The 23572-nt window shown below is 40.2% G+C and overlaps 1 protein-coding gene across 1 annotated transcript in view; it reads right to left on the reverse strand.

Annotated features, from left to right (window-relative positions):
• Window positions 1-3665: 3665 nt before the first annotated feature.
• Art1 (arginine methyltransferase 1) overlaps window positions 3666-23572 on the reverse strand; it is a 170363-nt gene continuing 150456 nt past the window's right edge. Inside the window, exon 4 of the mRNA XM_067760038.1 lies at window positions 3666-4503. Within this exon, the coding sequence (XP_067616139.1) occupies window positions 3882-4503 (622 nt within the window). The 3' untranslated portion in view covers window positions 3666-3881. The remainder of the gene's footprint in view (window positions 4504-23572) is intronic.

Consider the following 23572-nt stretch of genomic DNA (forward strand, 5'->3'; position numbering starts at 1 on the left):
TTAAAAGGAAATGAAATGTACAAAACAAAAAAAAAAAAAAAAAAAAAACAACACCTATATATAAAAAAAAATAAATGTAAGGCGCGATAACCTCCGAAGAGATCTAAGGCCGAGCTTCTCTTCCAATTTGCGTCGTGCTCCTCTTGATTTTTCTCTACAAATTGGCCGGACGGGACCTACATGTTTTATGCCGACTCCGAACGGCATCTGCAAGGCAGATGAGTTTTCACTGAGAGCTTTTCATGGCAGAAATACAATCGGAGCGCTTGCCAGACACTGCCGAGGGGCGACCCCGCTTAGAAAAATTTTCTTCTAATTGAAAAATCTTATTTCTAAAATTTTTGATGTTGCTTTGCCCGGGAGTTGAACCCAGGGCATACGGCGTGATAGGCGGAGCACGCTACCATCACACCACGGTGGCCGCAACACCTATATATATATATTATAAATAAAGAAAACATAAAAGAACACATGTACACACATGTCGGCCGAGCCATCGGATTCAATCGATGGTAAAATTTACCTGGGCCCTGCCCATGGTAGCGCAGGCCTCCGGGCCAAAACTCTAGAATGCCACAACCTTTCGTCCGCCGAAGTAGGAGGGGGGCTGTACCGTAGCAAATACTACGCCACAATATCTATTTCCTATTTAGCGCCCACCCCTAACATCATATTTTCCATTTACTGCCCACCCCTAGTAGTGTATGTACCGACATACATATATACATACATACCGGCCCAACAACCATCGCGCAAGCACAAAGCAAGCCAGCGATGGTGAAGGCACAATGCTTGGGAATTTTCATTCGTGGCGCGTTTTGCGCGACAATGCGAGCATAATTCCCAACGTGTTCATAGCTACCTATGAATAAAATGATTGGCCGGGATACACCAGGCACACTTCGCCGTAGGTAAGTGAAGTGCGTGTCGCCCGCCACTGGCGGTCGACAAGGGGTGCCCTTTGGGTTAGGAGGGTGCGTTACAAGGTCCGTTCCACCGATGGTACGCCCCCCCTGCTTATCGGACACCCCGCAGGTTTACCCACATTTCCGGTGAGTAAGACGGGATTCACACCCCTTATTACTCATCGGAAAGGTAATGCACGAGCAGCCTTCTCGGGTAGGAAGGAAACCCGTCCCAACGCCATTGGCGGGGCGGATTTCCCCACTACTCTGGTTGACTGCTCGATCCAATATAAATACATTGTAGGGGCTCCCTTTGGGTCGACGGGGGGTAAAGTTACAAGGTCGGTTCTGCCGATGGTACCCCCCCCCCCCCCCCGGCCTATTGGGCAACCCTAATATTTTGCTATCATCTCCTCTGAGTAAGACGGGACTCAAACCCCCCCCCCCCCCCCTATTACTCAGAGGAAGGGCAATGCACGGATATACGGCTCAGGTAAGAGGGGAACACCTCCCAACGCCTGCGGCGGGACAAACTCCCCTACTACCCTAGCCGAATACCCGAGCCAATATATTGTAGTTAGTTAGCCTCATACTAATATAGACACTTCGCCGTAGGTACATCACCACGATCCCGATCCTCGGACATCCCATCCCGAAGTCTAGCCACCACCGTCGTCAAAGCTATTTGGTGAGAGCAACCGTCACTCAGTACTCTCTCTTCGGGCGTGATCCTAACTACCGCCGTCTTTGCTACCGCCGTTAGCACCCTTTAGCGAGAGCCACCGTCGTTTTCACCATCTCAGCCACCGCTAAGCTAGCACTCTATCTCCCTCTCTCTGTGGAGAGCCGTCGTTCTTGGATTACACTATATTGTCAGCGACACTACCTAGTGAACATCTCTCTCTCTCTCTCCCCTGGATTCAAGGTTGTGGATATTTTAGCCCGAGAGCCGCGTGTATGTGTGTGTTCGAAATCAAAACACTAATTCACTGTGTATTTATTTAGGTGGGGGAAGTGGGACCTCCATCCGACTCTGGATTGACTTGAGCATACCTCAGCCTTTGACCAAACCCACCTCATAAAATCTTGTGTACGCTTCCAGTAGCAACGGCAACGAACGAGAGATCTTTTTCAACTCTTAGGCTGATTAAAAACTATTTGAGAAACACGATGAGTGAAAATCGATTGAATGGCTGTGTATCACTAAGCATCCACTTTGATCAAATTGTTACCGTTGATGAAGTTTTAGATGAAATGGCAAAGAAAAGCGGACGCATGCGCTTGAGTTTTTAATGTAACCTTTTTCATATCATATTCTAAATACACGTACTTTAATGTTAAATCTAAAGACAACATTTTTTTTATTTAAGTTTACATTTTTTAAATAAACTTTTTAAGATTCCGCTTACTGATTTGTTCCTAAACCTATGTGATAGATAGCTACATACATATGTTCATAAACATCTGTAATATTTATTGCATACGTTTGTTAAGTAGTGATACCATGCGCTTATGTTTTGCATTGGTTAACAACTTGCAGCTTATGCTTTGCGATATGCATTTACGAAGTCAGCCATCGATACTTACCTAATTGGAGCTTGAGGCGCGGTATCCAGATCACGATCAAGAACTTTTTTATTTTCCTTTTTTATTATTTATTTTCTTTATAAAATTGCTTCCGAGATGAGTGCTGCAAGCAAATTTAAGACAGGAAATATGTGTTTCAATTGATGCGTGCGGACCGCATCTTGAAAAAAATTTTGTAAAGAATATGATCATTGGTAAGGGAAATACATATTTTCAAATAAAACAACTTCAACTTTGGCTTCTAAGGGGAAAAGAAAAAATAATTTCTTAGCCGGAGCATCGTCTTTCATTCGCATAACATAGCCTATCCAGCGGTAGCTGCTGCGTTTTAATTCGTTGGACTATGTTTCTGTCTGTCGCCGTAGTTAAAGCGTAGAGGTTCGTAAATCTTTCGAAGAACTTTTCTCTCGAGTACTCCCAGGGCCGCCTCATCTGATGTTGTCATGGTTCATGCTTCTGCACAATACAGCAGGACGGGTACGATAAGTCACTTAACCTTTTTTAGCTGCCTACCTAGTCCAAAGGAGCATATATTGGCAAGAGTGACCCTTCGCTGGATTTCAAAGCCGCATTAATGCTGGTTCCCAAATAAACGGAGTCTTTTACTATTTCGAAATACCAACAGCGGCATGATTGCCAAGGCACAAATGCTGACTCTTTGCTTGATCATCTGTTCCGCTTCTTTTTCCAGTTTGTGGTAAGCAGCACTTACGGCGCTGGTGTTCGGAAACCAGGAATTACACGCTTTTATAGAATAGACCTTCGGGGAGTGTCTTTATCACTACAACAATAACATACAGAGTTATAGCAGCTCTGTAAAAGAAAATTAAGAATGCAAAAAGGGATACTTACTGGTCACTGCAAACTCAAAAGTCACATGCGCAAGTTGCAAACCTGCCAGTTCTGCGACAACACAGATGAGAATTCGCAGCACATCTTTCTCGAATGCGATGCAATTGCGAGAAGGACACTACAAATATTCGGGTCATTCAGGCTTGTAGGTAAACAACATGCACACCATGAAACGGGTGTCATACTCGATTTCCCGAGGATGCTCAGCTTGGATAGGTCGTATTACCTCATACAATTATATACATAACTTGCTACACAGCGGTAAAAATCGCCTGGGCAGTAAGGCGGCAGTTAATTATCACATAAAAAAGTAATGCTGAATTACTTTTTCTCCACACAATGCTACATTTTATTTAGAAATATAACAACTTGAAAAATGATTTTCATAATGGTTGCTTTTCAGTAAACTAATTGATTATCAATTCAAATTAAATGTTCTTGGTCTATCACCATTTTCTACGACTTTAAAGAATTGTTTCCATAAGTGTTATTAACTGTATTAGCCACTAGTACTAGTGTCATAACACCTTTATGTGATTAGCGCATTCTGTATGTGTTATGCTCGTGAACATTAGATAGCTCGCCTTTAAACTGAATATCAATGACAAAATCTAAATCACGGTTGTTACGTGCATTAGGCTTCATTTTAAAAATGCCCACTATTTCTTCCCCTTTTTTTACTGTTAAGTAATCATCTAAGTAAAACACTGTTTGCTTCCAATGGGTGTACGTCGCCTCGGGGGATGTGCTAAAACCTAAACGTTTATGGCATTTAGTAAACTCAATATTAAAATATGTTACTAAAGCCTGCACAAAATCGTTTCGCTTAATAATAAGATTGAATGGTGATGAAAATTCCAGGTCCTCTCTCTTGACTGTGTACAAATCTACTTCTTTAACTAAATATGAGGTAGAAACAACCTGCTTCGGATCTACAACGTCAACTAGTGGTTCCGTTACAGCGACTTTTCGTATGCAACTCATATCAAATCCATATACATCGTCCCACCAATTGATTTTTTCATCTTTATACTGCCGATCTTCGATCGCTGTTATGTATAACGTACCTCGATCTGGAAACATTATACCATCCGGTTTGAGCCATTTATCCCGCGCATGCAGTACCGTGTCCAGCATTGACTCGTAGAATAAGCAGTACCTATAGAATTTGTTAAAATTGTACATCGACATTTAAAAGATATCTATATGTGCTCACAAACCATTTCGCCCTCAGTCAAAAAAATTTACTTTGTTATTATTATTATAATTTAGGTATTTTTTAGGGAAAAATTAGCCTGCAGATTTAAAACATACTAATAATATAATTTAATGCGCACATAAAAGTGCAGAGCTAGGAAAAAATTAAGGACTTTCTCATGTGAACTTTAAAATTTATTCGGGCTCTTTCTGTGGCTCCAATGTGCAGACCTGGAAAAAGATTTAGGGTTTTCTCATGAGAACTTTAAAAAATTTATCTGGTATCGTTCCCAGTATCACAGAAAATATGTTATCCAGCAATGCGATAACATCCATGAAACTTGTGCCTTCCGCATACATTTATACACAATCAGTAAAGGAAAACTAGGGCGGTTTTACATCAATTTGCCTGCAAAATCTGAGAGCTATCGCATCCCCAAAAAAATATATTTTAATTGCAATTAGATTTTTGTTTATCTCTAAACAGTCTAAAGATCTACGTAAGATTTTTATGAATTAATGAGCTTATCATCGGTATATAATAATTGCTATTCGATTGTCATTTTTGTTTATTGGGGAAAACTGAAATATGCAAACATTTACTGGCATATTGCGATGGTATCTTTTCGAAAACCGCCACGTCATCATCGTCAGGCAATTTCGTAATGTTTTTTATTTATTTATTTCAACAGGTTTCACCGGGGATCGAACTACGGTCAAACAACTGAAATCAGAATCGCCTAACCATTGGGCTGTTGTGTTGTATTTGCTTTCTTTGCTAATTTCAGTTTTATCTCATTTTCACGCTCTCGAACAATTTGTACTGGGATTGCTTTTTTGTTATTGTTATTGTACCACTCCTCTTCACTGCAGAAGCTTATTTGTGTACTACCTATAAACTCGGGCTTAGTTTATATGTTTGTATGTTTAATGGTGTGTTCAATTTTACTTAAGATTTTTAAGAATTAATAAGCTTAACACCGGTTAATTGTTATTCAATTATTACTTTTGTTTATTGGGAAAAAATTAAAAGAAGGAAACATTTACTGGCATATTGCGATGATACTACTTCGAAAACCGCCACGCCATCATTGTCGGGCAAATTCGTAATGTTTTTTTGTATTTATTTCAACAGGTTGCACTGGGGATCGCACCACGGTCTAACCGCTGAAATCTGTAGTGTAAACAGCCAACAATTTCAATGCCAAATAAGTAAATCAGTAACAAAAAGAGTTTAAATTTTCATCAACACAAAAAAGACATCTGCCAATTGTTGCTGACAGAGCAATTCACACGATTTAATACAGGTGTGTGTACAACGCTCAACTAAACCAAATTTGCATACCGGCAAAGTTGCTGACATTGCATTTCCCACAGAAGTCACAGCTCAACACAGATGTGTAGGTACATATTTTGTGTCGAGTTGTATGTAGGTATGTAAGTATGTATGCTTAAGGTATATATGTATGTAAGTATGTATGCTTAAAGTAAGTATTTATGTAAGAATCTGTTTAGAATAATTTAGTAAAAATAAGCTGACAATATTTGAATAAAGGAGCAGTCGCCCATTGGCACTTACACCTCACAAAACCGACTACTCTTTTATTAACCTTTTATATGGCGATCCTGCTTTGATTATACTGGCTGATTATTCAGCCTAATTCATTGGTAAGGATTATACTGGCTGATTACAGCCTGCCTTGTAAAAGAAGCAAGGAAAAAGAGAAGGTATAGAACGTGTTTTTCCGAATACAATTTTTATCGCGGAACAAACACAAATTTCGCTTTTGCAATGATGTTTTCGATGAATTAAATTTGGGCACCAACGATGAAAATCACATAAAAATTGCGGCAGTTGAAAAACAAATACACTACCATTAGATGCGCTGGCATCGAATACCAACATACTTCAAATAAACAACCAGCCAGAAATGTCCAACGGTGATAAGGTGGTATAAACAACATGACTGGCAGCATAATAAGTATAAGTATAATAAGTATAATTAGCTTAATTCTAAAGTCAGTTTGACAATTTGGACATTATTTTTAAGCAGAAAAATATTCGGGCAACCTAACGGCTGCCTATTGACAAGCAAAAATTTTATATTTCTGCTGCAAAATAAATACACTTTCTTTTACCCCTCTAAATTATGTCCTCAGAAGAGGACATACAAAATCAAAGTCAATTTGACCAAATTTTTGATAATTAGTTAAATTAAATTTAAATTTGCAAGGAGGTGAAAACGAAACACCTGAAAAAACCAAGCAAGGCCCTAAGACACTAACAATCGAAGAGTACACAAAGAGAAATAGGATTCAAAAAATTGAGGAACCTAAAGTTCCAAAGCCGGTCAAATTGAAAAGAAAAAGAGGAGGAAAGCAATTTGGCATTCGAAAAACAATAGCCAGGATCTATGAAAAAATAAATTTAAGCACAAATCCGACAGAAAAAATTCAACTAAAGCAAGAAATTAAGGGATTAAGGAATAATAATTATAAAAATAAAAAAACAAGACCAGTAATATAAACATTAGGGTGTTGAAAAAAAAATATAAAATAAAATTTTGTAAAACTATTGATTTTAAATTATGGAAAGACCAATCAAGATTAAAACTTATGTAAAAGACCCACTTGGGGACCTTAAAAATGAAATTAAGATTGTAGATGAAGAAAAAACTCTAGTATGGTTGAAAACATGGTCGAAACTTATCGATACCTATGCTTAGGGAACCAACAATATGGAATGTAAGAAACTCTCAAGCAACAACACCTGAAGAATTATTTAGGTTCGAAGTCAAATTTATGGGAAGAACAGACTATATATTGACAAAAAATTAATAAAAGAAAAAAACAAAACAAAAAAAATTTTTTTTCTTCATATTTTTTTACGATGGGAGGCCAAGAATCAAAAATATAAAAACCAACGGCAAACGTTGTAAACTCAGTCCAAGTAGTAGACCATACTGAGGCACTAGATACTATTAAGGTCATGCTTCTAATCATCTGCGTAGTTAGTTGCATTAGTTTGTTTCTGAAACTCTACTCAACCCATAATAAATTCCTGAAAAAGCGATATGCCAGCCGCGCCGACGGTTTAGATAAGGTTTAACAAACTTTTATCTACCATCCCCAATGGGCAAATGGGAAGACATCGTTAAACTACTCATAGAAGAAAAAACGATAGGAGAAAAATCTTACAAATGTATTAATAAAAAAACAAAATTAAAGGCAGAAACAGTAGTAAAGCATCTTAAAATAATAGTTGAAGCATTTAACAAAATAGGAAAAACAATTCAACAGTTAAATGGTAAACTAGGCGGCAATCGAAAAGACCAAGCATATCAAATTTTTACCAGCGTTAGAGACAAATTGGTGTCCTCACTGGCAAGATATGATATACAATTCATAGTACCAACGAGTTTTAAGAAGGAAATAGAAATAGACTTTAACACATTCCTGCTGGAGTCAGCCTCCGATTTAGAACAGGAACCAGAAGTAAAACAAAAAGAAAAAAAAAAACAGGAACAAAAAGAAATTTTAATAGAGGCACCAAACTACCAAACAAGAAAAGACAAAATGGCACAAACCACAGTCGAATTCTTAAAAACGGCTTCCTCAATTCTGCCTGAGTTTGATGGTAAACATGAGAACTTACACAGCTTCTTAGACGCACTAGATATCCTAGAACAAATTAAGGATACTCACGAGACCATAGCAGTCTCCATGATAAAAACTAAGGTCAAGGGAAGAGCTAGAAACCTTTTGAGCACTGAAAATTCAATACTAGCAATAAAGCAAATGTTGAATTCAGCAATTAAAGGTGAATCTGTAGACGTAGTTTGACTGTAGTTTTGACGGCAAAACTCCTAAACGTCCAACAGCGCAGTAAAACAGCTAACCAGTAGACTGGCGAAATCGAAAAATTTACAAAATCGTTGGAGGGTGCTTACATATCTGACGGTCTTGCACCTGATGTGGCAACCAAATATGCCACACAATCAGCTGTAAAGGCCATGTGCAAGAACTCGGCTAACGAAAGAGTTAAACTGATAATGCAAGCAGGAACGTTCACATCTATGAACGAGGCTATTTCAAAATTCACGAATAGCTATACTGAAGTCACGGGTAACCCAAATACAGTGTTACGCCTGACGCGCTCACAAGGTAATTACCGAGGTAACTTCAGAAGAAGCTACCAAAATAATAATTATCGAGGTAACCAAAACCGGAGATATTATGGTAATGCTAATAGATATAATAATAATAATAGTAATAGACAAAATAATAATTTCCCAAGACGCACTTTTGGAGGTCAGTCAAGATCATCCAATCAGAGTAACACGAGCAATCTCCGTAATATAAACCAACAGGAAAACCAGCAAACTCCACTCCAACAGTAAATTCTAACGGTAATAAAGTATATAAATTCAACTTGCATCTGAACAGCTACATATCTTCCAATACTATTCTAAATAAGTCAACTTTAACGTTCCTTATAGATACAGGAGCGGATATCTCAATAATAAAGAAGGGTGAAATTGACAGTCACAATAAATAACTCATACATCACAGATTTAAAAGATATTGGCCGAGGCATAACAAGCACACTTGGAACAGTAAAAGCAGATCTAACAGTTGATAGTCTTTTAATAGGACACAAATTTCACATAGTAGAAGACAATTCCCCAATCCCATGTGACTGAGTTTTGGGACTCGACTTCATTAAAAAATATAATTGAATTTTAGATTATAATAAAAATGGGGACATCATAATACTACGACCATACGATTACCCAGAAGATTTAGTAACACAAATGACAAATAAACCAACAATCAATAGCATTACAATACCCGTAAGAGCCGAAGTAATTAGACAGGTTCATATCAATAGTTATAATAAGTAATTATTAGTACCTCATCAAGAATTTACTGATGACATTTTTGTAGCCAACACGATAGTAAACACAAATCAAGCTTTAATAAGAATAATAAATACAACAGATAAACATGCAATCATTCAAGATTATGACATCAAAACAGAAAGTTTAGAGGATTATGTAATAATTGAAAATACACCTCCCTGTAAAGCTAATAATAAAGAAAAGTTAGAAAGATTGATTAAAAATTTCCCACCATTCGCTAGTAAATCACTCAACACATTATGCTCAGAATTCGTTGATATATTCTCATTAGAAACAGAACCAATCACGACTAACAATTTTTACAAACAAAAGTTGCATATGAAAGATAACACTCCTGTGTATATTAAAAATTATAGACTACCTCAAGCACATACGAATGAAATAAATAAACAATTAAATAAACTAATTCAAGATGATATTGTGGAACCATCAACCTCAGAGTCCAACAGCCCTATTTTATTGGTACCTAAAAAATCCCTTCCGGGCAAAGAAGAAAAAAGGTGGAGATTAGTTGTTGATTTCAGACAAATAAATAAAAAATTAACAGCTGATAATTTCCCTTTGCCTAGAATAGATGATATTCTGAATCTATTGGGAAGAGCAAAATATTTCTCATGCCTAGATTTAATAGGGGGACTCATGAAAGCATATAAACTTATAAGGTGTAAAATTATATCCATTTACACACACTGTTATATAAACGCACCTAGTAATATTCTTGATAAACTTGATTGTTTATCAGCTGTATTATTGGCAAACAAAATTTGTTTGATTGTTATACAAATTAAAAAATGCCAAGATTAAGTGAAAAATCAAAACTTAAACGCCTTTACTTGCTGATGTTGGAGATTTCTGATGAAAATGCCTGCTGTAATGTCTGCAAGGTTGCATTCCTTTGAGTTTACCGCGTTTACACAATGAAATGTGCGCGTAAATTTATACAAATTGTGTAAATGATTTTTCATACAAAATTTGACAGCTCGTTTACGCACTAGATAAATTTATACGTTTACACACTTTATAAGGCATTTATACGGTTACATGAGTCCCCCTAATGATAAATTACACGTGAAGCAACTAAGCTTAAGGTGACTTTTGAGTCGTTTTGGCACTTGCGTTGCGTCTACATCTTTGACTTTGAACACACGCGCTTTAATTGCTTCAATCTATAAGCAACGCACCGACAACGTAAAAGCAAAACACAAATAATTAAAAACTTAGGGTTCTTCTTGAAGTTTCCTGGATTTCTTGAAAAATATAAGAATTTCTATCGCCGTTCAACTAAATAAAAAACATAATTTTGTATTCATGTCAATTTCGTGATCGATCAGGAGAGACGGTGGAACATATCCTCCTGGAACGCGACGCAATCTGATGAGGGCACAATAGAAGTCACCACACACAACGATATTATCAAAGTCAACTGTGAAAGCAGATAGCATGCTACAAAAATCACTTACACTAGAACACCTATTAGGATCATGTTATAAAAATAGTTTTATTTCATTTTTCCTCATGTGACGGGAACTTTTAATGTCCGTTATTTTAAAGTAATCCTTATTTGACGAATCACTGAACGATTTGTTTCAAATAAAGTGTTTGTTAGCGTTCACCGAAGATGGTGAAAACGGGCCCTGGAATTGTTATCTTATATAGCCAAATAAAGTTATGCATAAGCATATATGTAATACTCCTATATTGCTAATAGAAAATGATCGCAATGTGTTGGATGCGAAATCAAAGCAAGACAGCCTATACAATTTTTGTGATTGTAGCAGCATAAGTGTGACAAGGAAAAACTTAAATTTTTGTACATTCGATTACTGAATACAAAAACAAAAACATGTAAACAGCAATATATCGGCACTCTGATGTTAGGGAATGTACTTAGTTTTTTGTAGCAATATAGAAGTATTACATATATGTGCATAAGCAAAATTTAGTCAGCACAAAACGAATAGTTAGAGAAAATTTAAAATATAATGCATATGTATAATATTGTCACGGATATTAGCATCACTAAGCTATACCATCACTAAGGCCATGTTAAGCGATATTTACGTCAATAATCAAATCATGTATACACATATATAAGGCAGCCGAGAGATGTCACACACAGATGCATTTACTTATACGCCTATGTGTGCGCGAGAGACTGTAAACTACAAACATTCACATCAATAATTCAATCATTATGCATCTACATAAACGAAACAATAACTGCGTCTACATATATGTACCATGTACGTATACGAGCAGCGGAGAGTCAATGCACTAACACATGCATACATCTGAGAAGTTTGAGAGCTACTGGACTAGTAGATTCTGGAAGCGCCTTAAAGATGTATAAAATTGTGCAATTTTAGTTATAGCTGAGAAGTTTGAGAGCTCATGGACAATGCTCGTAGATTCTAGAAAAATGCGAACGAGGAAATCAAAGAGTATAAAAGGCGACAGATGTAGATGCGCTGTAATTCAGTTTAATTTGAGTTGTCAAACAGTTACGACTAAGACGATATCTAGCGAGCAATAGCAGTATTATTTTGAAAGTCAGTTTAATTAAAGCTATCAGTTTGGTTATTAAGCTATTCGTTGCACAGTTTGAGTGTTATTGTGAAGTATTTTAATAAAGGCCATTTTTTCATTATTCAATATTGGAGTTATTTATTCAACAGTTTAGCGATCCGAACCTAGCAAAAGGGCAAATAAGAGGATTGCCGCAAATTCGTTACAATTGGTGTCAGAAGAGGAATTGCTGAATAAATTCCGAAGATTGGGAATACAACTTGGACATGGCAAAGTTGAGTGAATTGACGATCCAGCAACTGAAGGAGGAGTTGGAATTCCGTGGATTGGCTACTTCTGGCGATAAATCCTAGCTACAAAAACGACTAAGTGTAGCTATGGTATTTGAAGGAATCTACAATGCTGAGGAGTATGTCTTTCATTATGATAGCGACAAAACAACAACAAAAATGGAAGAAAAAAACGAAACACCGCAGACAGTGACGAGCACAATATCTGTACAAACATCGACAATGGCATTTTAGCTGGAGTCACAGGAGGCACGCATTTCAGAAATGGCGTCGCAAATGTCATCTCAATTGGAAGAACAGAAGACATATATGTCATCTCAACTCTAAGCGCAAGAGGCACGTATATCTGGAATGTCAACAAAAATTTCGGAACAGGTATCATCGCAGCTCTTTGCGAAACTGGAAGAGCAGGATGCAAAAATTTTACAACTCGAGGACAAAATTGAGAGAAGGGTGGATGCGTTGAGAGGTCGTATACAGGAATTGCAACTTAATCGGCCGGCTGCTTCAGCGAGTAATACGAAGGTAAAAACTCCATCTTTTGACGGTTCTGTTCCTTTCCAGGTCTTCAAGCTACAGTTTGAGAAGACCGCAGCAGTGAACAACTGGAATGCGGAAGATAAAGTTTCTGCACTGTTCGTGGCATTGAAGGGGCCAGCAGCGGAAATCCTACAGACGATTCCCGAAGGAGAGCGGAATAATTATGAAGCATTGATGGCTGCTGTAGAACGACGTTATGGAAGCGAGCATAGAAAACAGATATTCCAAATTGAGTTGCAAAACCGCTACCAAAAAGCAAATGAGACATTGCAGTAGTTTGCTTCAGATATTGAAAGATTGGCTCATCTTGCAAATGCGGACGCACCCGTGGAATACACTGAAAGGGTAAAAATCCAGAGTTTCATAAATGGCATACGGGACGTCGAAACGAAGCGAGCTACATACGCAAACCCAAAGCTGACATTTGCTGAAACGGTATCACATGCATTGACTCAGGAAACGGCCTCACTATTGAGTAAACCAGCATACAAAGCTCATCGTGTGGAAGTGGAAAGACCAGATTGGGTAGACACAATTTTGGAAGCACTGAAGGGATCACAACAGAAAAATGCCGGAGTTATTAAATGTTTCAAGTGCGGCAACCCAGGTCATATTGCACGACATTGCAGCAGCGGTCCCAATAGCTCCAACAATGTGGGTGGTCGTAAACGCAGAGCAGAAGGTGATGAGCAAATCCCCAAGACCACTCAATCGTTAAACTAAATCGAGTCAGCCGCAAGGGGCGACAGCTGGCTCCCGCAATTGAATGCCCCATAATCTCTATCTCGCAGATTGGAAGAAGATCGAGCAATCTTACTGTTGGAGGACATGTGGACGGAAAGGAACGCTTACTGACTGTAGATACGGGTGCATCTCATTCCATCATTCGAGCGGATTTAGTCAACAAAAAGATAAGACCATTGCTTGGAGCAAGATTACGTACAGCCACGGGAGAGGACACCCAGGTAATTGGAGAAGTAGAATGTGAAGTCGCAATTGGGAACGCCACGGTAGTACACAATTTTATAGTGGCAGAAATTGTTGATGAAATCATAATTGGAGTGGACTTCTTAATCGACCAGGGCATCAAGATCGACATGCAAAGCAAGACGATGCGATATAAAAACATGGATGTACCACTTAATTTCGACTACGAGAGAGGCTACAGCAGTAAACGAGTGCTGGTGGAAGAGAGTCAGCAAATACCACCAAAATCCGAAGCAGTCATCTGGGCAAAGGTTGATGGAGATTGTGGGACAAACAAATTGTGGGTTGTCGAAGCAGCAAACAAATCAGCACTAAACATACTTGTAGGAAAAACCCTGGCTATGACAAAACAAGATGGACGTATTCCGGTAAGAGTACTCAATGAGTTCAAGTCACCACTCAAACTGACTAAAGGAGCTATTTTGGGAAGATGCCAAGAGGCTGAAGTAGTTATTAACTGTGAACAGCTCCAGGAACACGTTTCATCTAGTAATACTGATCTTTCAAATGACATCACGGCATGGACGCAGGGGCTAGAGGAAGCCTATCAGAGTAAGGCAAAACAACTGCTCCTAAAGTACGCGAACATATTTGACCAGGATGGTTCCAAACCAGGCCGCACCAATGTTGTGAAACATCAAATTGACACTGGAGATGCGAGGCAGATCCGTCAAGCTCCACGTAGTGTTCCACTGGCGAAGCGGGAAGTTGTGATTCAAATCATACGAGAAATGAGCGACAGCGGCGTCATCGAACCATCAGCTAGCCATGGAGCTCACCGGTAGTACTTGTAAAGAGGAAGGATGGAAAAATGAGGTTTTGCGTGGACTACCGGAAGTTGAATGACGTAACGAAAAATGATAGCTACCCATTGCCAAGAATTGACGACACTCTGGACTCGCTATCTGGTACGAAATGGGTTTCCACGCTGGACTTGAAAAGCGGCTACTGGCAAGTGGAGGTGAAGGAGGAAGATAAAGAGAAAACAGCCTTCAGTGTCGGTGATGGTCTTTGGCAATTTACAGTGATGCCTTTTGGACTTTGTAATGCACCAGCTACTTTTGAGAGACTCGTGGACCAGGTACTGAAAGGACTACATTGGAAAACATGCTTGGTGTACCTGGACGACATCATCGTATTGGGCAAGAATTTTGATGAACATCTTCGGAACTTGGAGGAAGTTTTCCAAAGAATAGCTGGCGCTGGTCTGAAGTTAAGTCCCAAAAAGTGTGCGCTGTTTAAAAAGGAAGTAAATTATTTGGGTCACAAGGTAACGACAGAGGGCATCTGCACTGCGAACGAAAATATAGAGGCTGTAAAGGATTGGCCAAGACCACAGAACCTACATGAATTAAGATGTTTCCTTGGGGTGTGCACATATTACCGCCGATTTGTACCAAATTTTTCCAGCGTAGCCCAAAGCCTCCATGAGCTTACAAGAAAAAATAAAGCTTTTGAATGGAAGAAGGAGCAAGAAGTGGCTTTCCAAACATTGAAGGAGCGTTTGTGCACTGCCCCTATGTTGGCATATCCGATTCCAGGAGCAATATTTATTCTAGATACAGATGCGAGTGGATATGCTATAGGAGGCGTTTTGTCACAACTGGTTGATGGACAGGAGAAGGTAGCTGCATATTACAGCCGTTCGATTGGAAAACCAGAGAGGAACTACTGCGATACGCGGAGAGAGCTGTTGGCATTGGTGGAGTGCATTAAACATTTTCACAAATACCTCTACGGCCAGCGATTCCGTGTCAGGACAGATCACGCAGCGTTGAAATGGCTTCTGCAGTTCCGTAATTCGGAAGGACAATTGGCACGGTGGATCGAGCAACTACAAAGCTATGACTTTTCCATTGAGCATCGAAAAGGTAGTACCCATGGAAATGCCGATGCAATGTCACGAAGGCCATGTAGTTTAAAGGCCGAGGCTAAAGAAGACATAGATGTCCGGCTAATGACTATAACGTGTACGGATGAATGGGACAAGGAACAATTAAGAAAGTGTCAGCTAGAAGATACAGATCTGTCACATGTTATGCAAGGGCTCGAACGAAACGAAAGACCAAGCAGAGAGGAGATGTCAGCAGAGAGTTCCACTGCGAAGTCATATTGGGCACAGTGGAACAGTTCAGAATTGATATCCGGTTGCTTGCATCGAGTATGGGAGAGTGAGGATGGTCAATGCAAGAAGAAACTGATAGTTGTTCCCAGAAAGAGGATTCCTGACGTGCTCAGCGAGCTGCACAATGGTCCAAGTGGAGGTCATCTTGGAATCACGAAGACACTCGAGAAAATTAAGCAGAGATTCTATTGGGTTGGTTGCCGTCAGTCGGACACCGAGTGGATTGCCAATTGCGAGGTATGCAACAGAGCGAAAGGGCCCAAAACCCGAAGACATGGCCAGATGAAGCAGTATATTTCAGGTGCACCATTTGAAAGGATTGCCATGGATATCGCAGGTCCATTTCCTACTAGCAACCGCGGAAACAAATACGTACTGGTGGTTATGGATTATTTCAGTAAATGGCCAGAGGTATACTCAATCCCAAACCAAGAAGCAGAAACAGTAGCAGAAGTGGTTAAAAACGAATGGGTTGCAAGGTATGGTGTACCAATAGAGTTACATTCTGACCAAGGCAGGAATTTTGAATCAGCTGTGTTCCAAGAAATGTGCAAGAAGTTGGGCATTCAGAAAACACGGACAACTGCATTGCATCCTCAGTCCGATGGTATGGTGGAACGTTTCAATAGAACATTGGAGGAGCATTTAAGGAAAGTAGTAGACAAGTACCATAAGGACTGGGATACACACATATCATTATTCTTGATGGCCTACCGATCGGCAGTACATGACACAACGGGCCAAACTCCCGCAAAGGTAATTTTTGGCAATGACCTTCGACTGCCAGCTGATTTGAAGTATGGGATAGATGCCGATGCGGAGAGGAATGTCAAGAAATCCACTGGTGTCTTGGAAGAAGAGCTGAGAGAGATATACAATCTGGTAAGGCAACGAGCAAAGATTATGAGTGACAAGATGAAAGCGAGGTACGATAAAGCAATTAATTCGGAAGGGTTTCAGGAAGGAGATTTGGTGCTGCTATACAACCCACAACGAAAAAAAGGTTTGTCCTCGAAATTGCAGTGTAACTGGGAAGGTCCATACAAAGTTGTAAAACGGATCAACGATGTAGTGTACCGCATGCAAACCACTACCAAACCACGAACCAAAATGAAAGTGGTTCATTTGGAGAGATTAGCAGCGTTTAGATCGAGAGATTTGTCTGATCCGGACGATCAGACTTAGGTGGAGGGCAGTGTCACGGATATTAGCATCACTAAGCTATACCATCACTAAGGCCATGCTAAGCGATATTTACGTCAATAATCAAATCATGTATACACATATATAAGGCAGCCGAGAGATGTCACACACAGATGCATTTACTTATACGCCTATGTGTGCGCGAGAGACTGTAAACTACAAACATTCACATCAATAATTCAATCATTATGTATCTGCATAAACGAAACAATAACTGCGTCTACATATATGTTCCATGTACGTATACGAGCAGCGGAGAGTCAATGCACTAACACATGCATATCTGAGAAGTTTGAGAGCTACTGGACTAGTAGATTCTGGAAGCGCCTAAAAGATGTATAAAATTGTGCAATTTTAGTTATAGCTGAGAAGTTTGAGAGCTCATGGACAATGCTAGTAGATTCTAGAAAAAGGCGAACGAGGAAACCAAAGAGTATAAAAGGCGACAGATGTAGAGGCGCTGTAATTCAGTTTGAGTTGAGCACTCAATCAGTTATTGATTAAGCACGCGATCTGGCGGCCAATAGCAGAGTTTAATTTGAGTTATCAATCAGTTTGGTTATTAAGCCTGCGAGTAGCAAAGTATAAGTGTTATTGTGAAGTACTTTAATAAAGGCCATTTTGCATTATTATATATTGGAGTTATTTATTCAACAGTTTAGTGATTCGAACTTAGCAGAGGGTTGCAAATAAAAGGATTGCAAGTAAATTAGTTACAATTGGTGTCAGAAGAGGAATTGTTGAATAAATTCCAGAGGACAACAAGGACATGGCAAAGTTCAGTGAATTGAAGATCTAGCAACTAAAAAAGGAGTTGGAGAGCCGTGGATGAATACAAGCGGCGTTAAACTTGAACTCCAAGCACGACTACGAGAGGCAATGGAAGCAGAAGGAATTGATGGGGACGAGTATATCTTTTATCCTGATGGGGACGAGACAACAACAAAAATTGAAGAGAAAAACGAAACATCGCAGACAGTTACGAGCACAGACTTGAACATGATTTTGGCTGCAATATCTGCTCAAACATCGACAATGTCATCTCAACTAGAAGAACAGAAAACGTATATGTCATCACAGATGGAATCCCAAGAGACACGAATAACATCGAAGATTGAAGCACAGGAAACACAAATTTCTTCACAACTGGAAGAACAGAAGACGTATATGGTATCCCAACTGGAATCGCAGGAAACCCGTATAACATCACAATTGGAAGAACAGAAGACATATTTGGCATCTGAATTGGAAGCGCAAGAGGCACACCATCATTTGACTGTTCTGTTCCTTTCCAGGTCTTCAAGCTACAGTTTGAGAAGACCGCAGCAGTGAACAACTGGAATGCGGAAGATAAAGTTGCTGCACTGTTCGTGGCATTGAAAAAGCCTGCAGCGGAAATCTTACAGACGATTCCAGAGTACGAACGGAACAGTTATGAAGCATTGATGGCTGCTGTAGAACGACGTTATGGAAGCGAGCATAGGAAACAGATATTCCAAATTGAGTTGCAAAACCGTCACCAAAGAGCGAATGAGACTTTGCAGGAGTTTGCCTCGGATGTTGAGAGGTTGGCTCATCTCGCAAATGCGGACGCACCCGTGGAATACACCGAGAGGGTAAAAATCCAGTTTTATAAATGACATACGGGACGTGGAAAAGAAGCGAGCTACATACGCAAACCCAAAGCTGACATTTGCTGAAACGGTATCACATGCATTGACTCAGGAAACGGCCTCACTATTGAGTAAACCAGCATACAAAGCTCATCGTGTGGAAGTGGAAAGACCAGATTGGGTAGACACAATTTTGGAAGCACTGAAGGGATCACAAAAGAAAAATGCCGGAGTTATTAAATATTTCAAGTGCGGCAACCCAGGTCATATTGCGCGACATTGCAGCACCGGGGTCAATAGCTCCAACAATGTGGGTGGCCGTAAACGCAGAGCTGAAGGAGATGAGCAAATCTCCAAGTCCGCTCAATCATTAAACTAAAGCGAGTCAGCCGCAAGGGGCGACAGCTGGCTCCCTCAATTGAATGCCCCATAATCTCTATCTCACAAATTGGAAGAAGGTCAAACAATCTTACTGTCGGAGGACATGTCGATGGAAAGGAACGTTTACTGACTGTAGATACGGGTGCATCCCATTCCATTATTCGAGCGGATTTAGTCAACAAGAAGATAAGACCATTGCATGGAGCAAGATTGCGTACAGCCACTGGAGAAGACAGCACGGTTATAGGAGAAGTATCATGTGAAGTCGCAATCGGGAACGTCACGGTAGTACGGTAGTGGCAGAGATTGTTGATGAAATCATAATTGGAGTGGATTTCTTAATCGACCAGGGCATCAAGATCGACATGCAAAGCAAGACGATGCGATATAAAAACATGGATGTACCACTTAATTTCGGCTACGAGAGAGGCTACAGCAGTAAACGAGTGCTGGTGGAAGAGAGTCAGCAAATACCACCAAAATCCGAAGCAGTCATCTGGGCAAAGGTTGATGGAGATTGTGGGACAAACAAATTGTGGGTTGTCGAAGAAGCAAACAAATCAGCACTAAACATACTTGTAGGAAAAACCCTGGCTATGACAAAACAAGATGGACGTATTCCGGTAAGAGTACTCAATGAGTTCAAGTCACCACTCAAACTGATTAAAGGAGCTATTTTGGGAAGATGCCAAGAGGCTGAAGTAGTTATTAACTGTGAACAGCTCCAGGAACACGTTTCAGCTAGTAATACTGATCTTTCAAATGACATCACGGCATGGACGCAGGGGCTAGAGGAAGCACATCAGAGTAAGGCCAAACAACTGCTCCTAAGGTACGCGAACATATTTGACCAGGATGATTCTAAACCAGGCCGCACCAACGTTGTGAAACATCAAATTGACACTGGAGATGCGAGGCCGATCCGTCAAGCTCCACGTAGTGTTCCACTGGCGAAGCGGGAAGTTTTGAGTCAAATCATTCAAGAAATGAGCGACAGCGGCGTCATCGAACCATCAGCTAGTCCATGGAGCTCACCGGTAGTACTTGTAAAGAAGAAGGATGAAAAAATGAGGTTTTGCGTGGACTACCGGAAGTTGAATGACGTAACGAAAAAGGATAGCTACCCATTGCCAAGAATTGACGACACTCTGGACTCGCTATCTGGTACGAAATGGTTATCCACGCTGGACTTGAAAAGCGGCTACTGGCAAGTGGAGGTGAAGTAGGAAGATAAAGAGAAAACAGCCTTCAGTGTCGGTGATGGTCTTTGGCAATTTACAGTGATGCCTTTTGGACTTTGTAATGCACCAGCTACTTTTGAGAGACTCCTGGACCAGGTACTGAAAGGACTGCAGTGGAAAACATGCTTGGTGTACCTGGACGACATCATCGTATTGGGCAAGAATTTTGATGAACATCTTCGGAACTTGGAGGAAGTTTTCCAAAGAATAGCTGGCGCTGGTCTGAAGTTAAGTCCCAAAAAGTGTGCGCTGTTTAAAAAGGAAGTAAATTATTTGGGTCACAAGGTAACGACAGAGGGCATCTGCACTGCGAACGAAAATATAGAGGCTGTAAAGGATTGGCCAAGACCACAGAACCTACATGAATTAAGAAGTTTCCTTGGGGTGTGCACATATTACCGCCGAGTTGTACCAAATTCCAGCGTAGCCCATAGCCTCCATGAGCTTACAAGAAAAAATAAAGCTTTTGAATGGAACAAGGATCAAGAAGTGGCTTTCCAAACATTGAAGGAGCGTTTGCGCACTGCCCCAATGTTAGCATATCCGATTCCAGGAGCAACATTTATTCTAGATACAGATGCGAGTGGATATGCTATAGGAGGCGTTTTATCACAACTGATCGATGGACAGGAGAAGGTAGTTGCATATTACAGCCGTTCGATTGGAAAACCAGAGAGGAATTACTGTGTTACGCGGAGAGAGCTGTTGGCATTGGTAGAGTATTAAACATTTTCACAAATACCTCTACGGCCAGCGATTCCGTGTCAGGACAGATAACGCACCGTTGAAATGGCTTCTGCAGTTCCGTAATCCGGAAGGACAATTGGCACGGTGGATCGAGCGACTACAAAGCTTAGACTTTTCCATTGAGCATCGAAAAGGTAGTACCCATGGAAATGCCGATGCAATGTCACGAAGGCCATGTAGTTTGGAATGCAAGCACTGTTTAAAGGCCGAGGCTAAAGAAGACATTATAGATGTCCGGCTAATGACTATAACGTGTACGGATGAATGGGACAAGGAACAACTAAGAAAGTGTCAGCTAGAAGATACAGATCTGTCACATGTTATGCAAGGGCTCGAACGAAACGAAAGATCAAGCAGAGAGGAGATGTCAGCAGAGAGTCCCACTGCGAAGTCATATTGGGCACAGTGGAACAGTTTAGAATTCATATCCGGTTGCTTGCATCGAGTATGGGAGAGTGATGATGGTCAATGCAAGAAGAAACTGATAGTTGTTCCCAGAAAGAGGATTCCTGACGTGCTCAGCGAGCTGCACAATGGTCCAAGTGGAGGTCATCTTGGAATCACGAAGACACTCGAGAAAATTAAGCAGAGATTCTATTGGGTTGGTTGCCGTCAGTCGGTCACCGAGTGGATTGCCAATTGCGAGGTATGCAACAGAGCGAAAGGGCCCAAAACCCGAAGTCATGGCCAGATGAAACAGTATAATTCAGGTGCACCATTTGAAAGGATCGCCGTGGATGTCGCAGGTCCATTTCCTACTAGCAACCGCGGAAACAAATACGTACTGGTGGTTATGGATTATTTCAGTAAATGGCCAGAGGTATACCCAATCCCAAACCAAGAAGCAGAAACAGTAGCAGAAGTGGTTAAAAACGAATGGGTTGCAAGGTATGGTGTACCAATGGAGTTACATTCTGACCAAGGCAGGAATTTTGAATCAGCTGTGTTCCAAGAAATGTGCAAGAAGTTGGGCATTCGGAAAACACGGACAACTGCATTGCATCCTCAGTCCGATGGTATGGTGGAACGTTTCAATAGAACATTGGAGGAGCATTTAAGGAAAGTAGTAGACAAGTACCATAAGGACTGGGATACACACATATCATTATTCTTGATGGCCTACCGATCGGCAGTACATAACACAACGGGCCAAACTCCCGCAAAGGTAATTTTTGGCAATGACCTTCGACTGCCAGCTGATTTGAAGTATGGGATAGATGCCGATGCGGAGAGGAATGTCAAGAAATCCACTGGTGTCTTGGAAGAAGAGCTGAGAGAGATAACCAATCTGGTAAGACAACGAGCAAAGATTATGAGTGACAAGATGAAAGCGAGGTACGATAAAGCAATTAATTCGGAAGGGTTTCAGGAAGGAGATTTGGTGCTGCTATACAACCCACAACGAAAAAAAGGTTTGTCCTCGAAATTGCAGTGTAACTGGGAAGGTCCATACAAAGTTGTAAAACGGATCAACGATGTAGTCTACCGCATACAAACCACTACCAAACCACGAACCAAAATGAAAGTGGTTCATTTGGAGAGATTAGCAGCGTTTAGATCGAGAGATTTGTCTGATCGGGACGATCAGACTTAGGTGGAGGGCAGTGTCACGGATATTAGCATCACTAAGCTATACCATCACTAAGGCCATGCTAAGCGATATTTACGTTAATAATCAAATCATGTATACACATATATAAGGCAGCCGAGAGATGTCACACACAGATGCATTTACTTATACGCCTATGTGTGCGCGAGAGACTGTAAACTACAAACATTCACATCAATAATTCAATCATTATGTATCTACATAAACGAAACAATAACTGCGTGTACATATATGTACCATGTACGTATACGAGCAGCGGAGAGTCAATGCACTAACACATGCATACATCTGAGAAGTTTGAGAGCTACTGGGCTAGTAGATTCTGGAAGCGCCTTAAAGATGTATAAAATTGTGCAATTTTAGTTATAGCTGAGAAGTTTGAGAGCTCATGGACAATGCTCGTAGATTCTAGAAAAATGCGAACGAGGAAACCAAAGAGTATAAAAGGCGACAGATGTAGAGGCGCTGTAATTCAGTTTGATTTGAGTTGTCAGTTACGACTAAGACGATATCTAGCGAGCAATAGCAGTATTATTTTGAAAGTCAGTTTCATTTAAGCTATCAGTTTGGTTATTAAGCTATTCGTTGCACAGTTTGAGGGTTATTGTGAAATATTTTAATAAAGGCCATTTTTCCATTATTCAATATTGGAGTTATTTATTCAACAGTTTAGCGATACGAACCTAGCAAAAGGGCAAATAAGAGGATTGCCGCAAATTCGTTACAATATGCATGCAATTTATAAAATCATTTTTATTAGCCGTGTTTTATTTACACGCAAACGTCTATACGCTTAAACTTTATTGGACTGCTAAGCGTCAAACTTTAAATACACCTCTGAAATTGC

This window comes from Eurosta solidaginis, chromosome 1 (genome assembly GCF_040869045.1).
Source record: "Eurosta solidaginis isolate ZX-2024a chromosome 1, ASM4086904v1, whole genome shotgun sequence".
Classification (NCBI taxonomy): Eukaryota; Metazoa; Arthropoda; class Insecta; order Diptera; family Tephritidae; genus Eurosta; species Eurosta solidaginis.